General features: G+C 45.7%; 1 protein-coding gene across 1 annotated transcript in view; it reads right to left on the minus strand.

Annotated features, from left to right (window-relative positions):
* The window catches only part of LOC133109475 (membrane-associated guanylate kinase, WW and PDZ domain-containing protein 1-like), a 78,467-nt gene that overhangs the window by 43,301 nt on the left and 27,666 nt on the right, over positions 1-7,500 (minus strand). The window contains exons 4-7 of the mRNA XM_061218798.1: positions 4,731-4,850; positions 3,568-3,741; positions 893-1,073; positions 348-418 (exon numbers count right to left, since the gene is read on the minus strand). Coding sequence (XP_061074782.1) covers positions 348-418; positions 893-1,073; positions 3,568-3,741; positions 4,731-4,850 — 546 coding nt within the window. The remainder of the gene's footprint in view (positions 1-347; positions 419-892; positions 1,074-3,567; positions 3,742-4,730; positions 4,851-7,500) is intronic.

Below are 7,500 nucleotides of genomic sequence, written 5' to 3' on the forward strand. Positions count from 1 at the left end.
CCTGAATGCCACTCACTAAATTCTTAACGTGTGGCTGACCAATGACCACTAAGCAAGGCTAGAACAAGTTAGCATTGAGCACAGCCAGCCCAAGATAATACGGAGCACATTTAGTTCAAGTTCGCACTGAGCATGGCTAGTCCACGATAGCACTGAATATGGCTAGCACAAGTTAGCATCTAGCACAGCTAGCCCAAGCTACTGAGCATGCCTTTCCTAAGCTAGCACTGAACATGGCTAGTCCAAGTTAGTACCGTACATTAGCTAAACCGAAAGAGAAATGAGAGAGGGAACGACGGAGATGATAAAGGAGTGAGAGAATAAATAAATGATAAAGGGAGACTCACACTCTGTCTTGCTGACAACCTCCCTGCTCTGAGCTCGCGGGTCCAGCCAGCTGGTCGTCTTTGAGTTGTGACTGTGGAGCAGAACCAGAGTATGAGGTTTACCTCATATCAAGAACACACACTACCATACTCATCCTCACTGATCAAGAACACATGCTACCTTCATCATCCTCACAATAACATACACTACCATCCTCATACCTTCCAGCATCACTGTACTGTGTGAAATGTTTCAATTTGATGGTACCTGTCCCTGATACTGCAGTGCTTCCATGATAAAAAAAAGTATTTCAGTTTGCTAGAAAGGGTTAAGAGTTGCGTTCCTGATTTCAGAATGTCTGTAAGTTTTCAGGGGTATGCTATGTGAGGTGTGAGGTGAAGTAGTAGGGATGGGATTAAGATTAAGCGTTAGGGGTACACACTCGATGTTAAAGGGTTAGGGTAAGGATTAGGGTTAAGGGTTAGGGGTACACACTCGATATTTAAGGGTTAGGGTAAGTGTTAGGGTTAAGATTAAGATTAAGATTAAGAATAGGGGTACTCACTCGATGTAGTATGGCTCCCCTGATTCGCTGAAGGCCAGTTCCCAGTTTTCGGGGAGCCCCCCTCTCACACCGCTGGTGCTCCCCCCGTTCTCCAAGGCACTGCCGTCCCCCGCACTCGAGTCGCGGGATTGGCTGGGGGAGAGTGTAGGGGGAGGGGCACTGCTGGCCCCCACAGATCCACCTCAAATGAAAAATTTGAAAATTCTGCTTTGGAGCAAATCTTTCAATGTTCATTTTCATTTGGTTTATATTTCTCACATGAACCGTCACTAGGTATCCAGATGTACAGTGAGGTCTGAAAGTATTTGGACAGTGGTACAATTTCAGTTCTTTTGGCTCTGTACTCCAGCACACTGGATTTGAAATTAAACCATGAATATGAGGTTAAAGTGCAGAATGTCACCATTAATCTGAAGGTATTTAAATGCATATCGAGTGTAGGAATCACATCCCTTTTCCCCCATTTTAGGGGACCAAAAGCAATTGCCCAGTTGGCTTTACAGCTGTTTCTTAATATTGTGATTATTCAATCGCTTCCTTTTCATAAGAAAGCTTTGAGTATCTAGTCTTGATTCTGGGCTTTTAATTGCCTTTGGAGTCTGTTTTTGGTATTTTGGCAACATCTGAATTGCTGAGCCAAAAGGACTGAAATTGTATCACTGTCCAAACACTTAGACTGCACTCCAAGTGCAGCTCAACAAGTAATGCAGTTGGTTTAAAACAATAGAGTAAGAAGTAACTAAAATCTGTAATAAATGTAACAGGCAAAGTCTATCTTGAAGGCTGTTTTGAATAGGTAAGCTGTGAGAGTTTTTTTTTTGTTCAAGTGGAGAGTGAAGGAGAGCATCTGATATTTTGGGGTAGGGAGGGGTAGGTAAAGCCCTGGTGCCTGGTCTTGAAGGCTGGCTTGAAGAGGGGCTTGAGAGATTACCTGAGCCTGCAGGAGGGAGATCAGTGTTGGAGGAGGCTGGTGAGGCATGAAGGGGCCAGATTGAGGGATTTATAGATGAAGAGGAGCGAATTGAAATGAATTATTCGCTGAATTCAGAACCAGCGGAAGTTTTGGAAATGATGTGGTCTCTCGAACAAGTGTGGGTGGATTTTGCAGGTTGTGCCATAAAGGATACTATTGTAGTTGACTTAGTTGGCAGCTGAGAAAGTCAGTCATGGATGTAGACAATGTTTTTTAGGCAAACAAAGGCTGTTTTAAATTAATGATGGGTACTACACAGATCAGTATGAGAGTGTTCAGATTTCATCCATGATTAGATTTGGGAGGCAGTTTGTGAGTTTCTGGCTGTATGTACAGGACGCACTGCAGAAGGTCAGGGTCCTTTCACCTGACCAATGACACAATGACATGAGGGCACTTCACTCACACTCACGCCAACACCTACAGGCCAGGCACATTACTGCACTCTGCACGTTTTTTATGTTTCTTTGTGGCTTTTTCAATTATTACTTAGCATCAGCTATTCAACGTATTTGTCGGTTTCCATTACAGCAGCAGTTACAATTTTGATGCAACTATTAACAGAATTTCACACACACCCACGCTGGCACATTTAAACTGAATGTAACATGCTGCAGTAACAGCAGTGGATCACGCAGTGAGTGCACTCTGCTGACCATTTGAAAATGACAGGAACTTCACCTGAACCCTACAGAACAATTTTTACAGAAATTTAGTTTTGGGGGACCCCCACCCTATAGCATATGGCTATAATTCTGATATTACTGCAAGGGTTTCATTTTATGTAACAATACAATGACCTCATGTTCAGCAGCATCTACATTCAAGCAGTGCTAATACAGTATATTTTGACACAACAAGAAATGTCAAGCCCACTATAGATACATAAAAGCATAGATGGATTGATGTAAAAGGCATGAATGCATGCATTTGTGTCATGCATTAAATTAGACTGAAATTCCCCCCTCTGGTTTTCTGAAACAAACAACTGACTGATGGGACCTGCATAAAGAGCTCAGCGGGGAGGATGTTAACAGGAACAGGAACTTGTTAAGAATATTAACGAGGATATAAACAGAGTTGCCTCTCATCACTGGCCTCCTGTGTTCATTAAAAAAAATATTTTAGCAACCGTGATCATTTGACTGTGTGCCTTGGTATCATGTCTGTCCTACAAAAGCTCACACAGAAATAAACACCGAAATGAGAGGGATGAAAGAAAAGACTGAAAAGAGAGGGTGTGTAAAGTCTGAAATGAGAGAGAGGACTGTAAAGTCTGAAATGAGATGGACTGTAAAGTCTGAAATGAGACAGACTGTAAAGTCTGAAATGAGAGATTGTAAAGTCTGAAATGAGAGACTGTAAAGTCTGAAATGAGAGACTGTAAAGTCTGAAACGAGAGAGACTGTAAAGTCTGAAATGAGGGGGACTGTAAAGTCTGAAATGACAGGGAGGACTAAGGCTGAAATGACAGGCAGGACTGTAAGGCTGGAATGACAGGCAGGACTGTCAGGCTGGAATGACAGGCAGGACTATAAGGCTGGAATGACAGGCAGGACTGTCAGGCTGAAATGACAGGCAGGACTGTCAGGCTGGAATGACAGGCAGGACTGTCAGGCTGGAATGACAGGCAGGACTGTCAGGCTGGAATGACAGGGAGGACTGTAAGGCTGGATCAGTGCCTCAGCAGGGTGAGCGGTACCTGACAGGCCGGAGTCTTCCTCGCTGTTCTCCCCCTCCTCCGCCGCCTTCTCCAGGTTGCTTAGCGACTTGCTCCGGGTGCGGAAGTTCCTCAGCAGGTTGCGGTGCTCCTGGTAGGTGATGGGGGGGCTGTCCGGGCCAATGTGCACCGGCCGGGGGGTGCCGTAGTAGTTCCCTAAAGGGGGCAGCGCAGGACGAATCCACCATCACAGAATCAGGACTTTCCCTTCCTCTGCCCAGAGCTCACGCCGCCTGTCTGAATGCTGATCAGGCACGAATTAAAACCGCAGATTGACGTGTTGTGATTGGCAGGAACCCCATGCATATTCATGAAGGAGCGCAGCTGAAGATGGATCGCTGCTAGCATGTGGGACTCTGCAGTCCTGTCCTCATCTGAGAGGGCAGGGGACAGATGGATAGATGGCTAAGCTTGTCCGAATTGTTGCAGATGTCAACAAAATTCACTTTATATGGTTGACTGTGCCTGCAATAGAAGGGTTATTTTTATGATAAATCAGCACAAATTATACAGTTTATCGCATAATTATTCTGCAATTAGCAGGCTATTGATTACATTAGTTTCACAGTTTGTCATGGAAAAGTATTTTTCTTAGTCTCAACGGACTTCACGCCCCAAGTCAGAACTGTCACTGGGCCCGCCTGGCTGATTTACTGAGGTCTGCTTACTTTGGGATGTTTTGTCCCTTTTTCACAGATTTTTTTTTTATTGAGAATTTTTAAGTCACAAGTGGGGAAATAAATAGTTTTAGTGACAACAGAACGCTGAAAGGTTTTTTTTCCGCCTCAGTTGAACCAAAGCCTGGCCCTGTGGTGTTCTCAGCTGCTCTGTTTAGCGACATCTGAAAAAGTGGACAGAAAGCTTGAGCACAGATAGAGATGTACAGAAGGGAAAAAATTAAAATAGAGATAAACCTGATCATTAATCTGGCAGAGCAGGCTATTTCAGGACAGCAAGCAGGTCATGTGACCCTCTGTCTCACACACTGACTGCAGGCCTGCTCCTGAAGGGGGGGGGGGGGGGGCTGGAACTGGCAGGAGGGGGCGGGGCCAGAGAGGTGGGCGTAGAGGGAGGGGACTGGGGCGCGAAACGCCAGACAGGGGAGGAGAGACAGGAAGGGGAGGGGCCATGTTCTCGTTCCTCACCTTTGAACTTGCCGCTCTCCAGCAAGGCTCCAGACTCCTCCAGGGAGAAGAATTCCTCGATGGAGACGAAGTTGTAGTCCACCCCGGTGATCTCCCCGTCCCGCGGTTGTCTGGTGGTGCCTGAGCGAGGGGGGGGGGGGGGGGGGGGCGGAGCGGAGGGTTAGTGAAGGAGGTGGGGCTCATACTCCAGCCACAGACAGAGCAGACAGCAGAGCTGCAAACAGCTGTCAGCTAATATCACCGCTCAGGCAAAAAAGAGGAACATTTCGCACAGATCTCTGTGCACGTTTGGACACACAGTACTGTGCAAAAGTCTTGGGCACCCTCGATTTATTTTTACCCGTTTAGTCCCAAACCCAATCTGAAGGGGTTGCTCAACCCAAATCCAAATTTCGGTTTTCCGGATTTCGGTTAAGAAAAGGTGTAAGGTGGGACCGAAATATTTTGTCTTAGATATTTATCGTTTTCTGTATTAGTGTGTTCATAGAAAAGGGCAAATCTGAGATTTTCAAACATTCATTTTCTAAAAGATTGAATATTACAGAGACTTTTTTTGTATTTCGTTAAATAAAGTAAAGTAGCATATTAAGCGATTGAGCACTTTTCTGATAAAAACTTGATTATGGCTGTCTGGAGAGCTGGAAGAAAGAGAGACAGAAGAACAGCAGTTCTCCAATGTTTGGAACAACCTACCAGCAAATTTTTTATAAAACTGCAGGACAGTGTTCCTAAGAGAATTGATGCAGTTTTAGGCGATGGGTGGTCACAAGAAATATTGATTCAATTTTGTTTCAAACCGTTTACTGCTCTTTATAGTAGCATTTCATTATTTGTGAAAGCATCTTCACTTCATAGATTTCTTTTTAAATGTGACTTTTGCACAGTACTGTACATTCACTAAATAAACAACCTTCAGATAATGAGGCAATCATGAACAATGAACCAACTACACAATATAATCCTTCACAGATATTTCACAGATCTGTGTGCAAGCCAAGGAGTAGCTATCCCCTCTGGCATCACAAGCGCACACTGGTTGCAAAAGGAACCCAGAGATAACACTCACATTAACACGCTGACGTGATATCGTTATAATATATAACATATAACGTATTGCCACTGAGATAAAACGCTTGTTTTAATACTTGGCAGTAGACCTGTACACCAAGGACTGACAGATCATAGCATCACAGTGAATATATAGTAATATAATCACTGCTATAACTCTGCTAATATTAAAACAAATACATTTGGTATTACATACAAATATTATCAAAGTCATATATACTCATATCCATCCACACAGACGCACACAGATGCACACAGACGCACGCAGACGGATGCAGACGGACGCAGACGGACGCAGACACACGCAGACAAACGCAGACAAACGCAGACAAACGCAGACGCACAGACGGATGCAGACAGACGCAGACAGACGCAGACACACGCAGATGCATGCAGACACACGCAGACATGTGCACACAGACACACACTCACACACACAAGCCTCAGTGTGAGTGTAATTATGACGAAGACAGACAGACAGAGCCTGTGGCCCTTGTGGTAGCAGTCAGATCCCAGCGCTGTGTTAAAGGGTTAGTTCTGCGGACCTATGGCAGAGGAGAGGGGCGTGGCCACGCATTCACAGCAGTGACGCCTCAGAGACTCGCACCCCTCCTGCGGGGAACGGGAGATTAAGCCCCGGCTGCTAATTAAAACATCTCAGCATATTCCACTGCATAATTCTCCACTCAGGCTCAACCCGGCGAGGGGGGGGGGGGGGGGGGCGGGATATTATTAAATCAGCCCCCATTATGCATTGGACAGAGGGTGGGAGGGTGTCCAGCCTATCGATATTTCTGCCCGTGCATCTCCTTGGACGGGCCTCCTGGTCCTCAGGGCATAATTAGACAGGCACTTATTAAGACGCCCGGGAGACGTCAGCAAATATTCCAAGGAATGCTCCTGTAGGGAGCTTAAAGCCCCCCCCTAATGAATTCTGCTACTCATCGCTGACGCACCCAAGTGGAGATGCTGTAGGGACACACTGCGTTGGTGCAGTGGGACGGGTTGGGGGTAGGGGCACGAACTAGCCTCGGTAGGACTGGTAATGGGTCCCTCTAACGACCCTGCATGTTTGGCTCGGGGGTAATGGGTAATGCAGTTCCCACTTACAAAAGCCATCAGAGAAGAATCTTAATGTGCTCCCATTACATAGTGTCCCATTACACTGCTGCACGACAAACAGACACACTGCACAAGTCTACTGGACTGTAAACTGTGCGTGTGTGCGTGTTTGTGCATTGCATATGCGTATATGCATATTGCATATATGTATGGCTGTGCATGTGCATGTGTCTGTGTGTGTGTGTATATGTATGGCTGTGCATATGCACGTGTGTGTGTGTGTGTGTGTGTGTATGTGTCATGGCATTTTAATGGGGACACACAGTATACTGCACACTGAGTTTCTCAGGCTGCGTTGCTGACCTACTTCATGTCATAATGGGTGATCAGGCCTCAGGGCTGAGGCGGGCTGTGTGGTTAGAGTTAGGGTTAGGGTGGTACAAGGCTGGTCTGTATCCATTACATTACATTACATTACATTATGGGCATTTGGCAGACACGCTTATCCAGAGTGACATACAACAAAATATCCATGGGATGCAAATGTGTATGCAAAATAAATCACTGCATAGAGCTGTGAAACTATGCAGCTACACACACAAGCGCACACATACAGATACTCACACACATACACAGATAC

Source organism: Conger conger, chromosome 14, assembly GCF_963514075.1.
Source record: "Conger conger chromosome 14, fConCon1.1, whole genome shotgun sequence".
Classification (NCBI taxonomy): domain Eukaryota; kingdom Metazoa; phylum Chordata; class Actinopteri; order Anguilliformes; family Congridae; genus Conger; species Conger conger.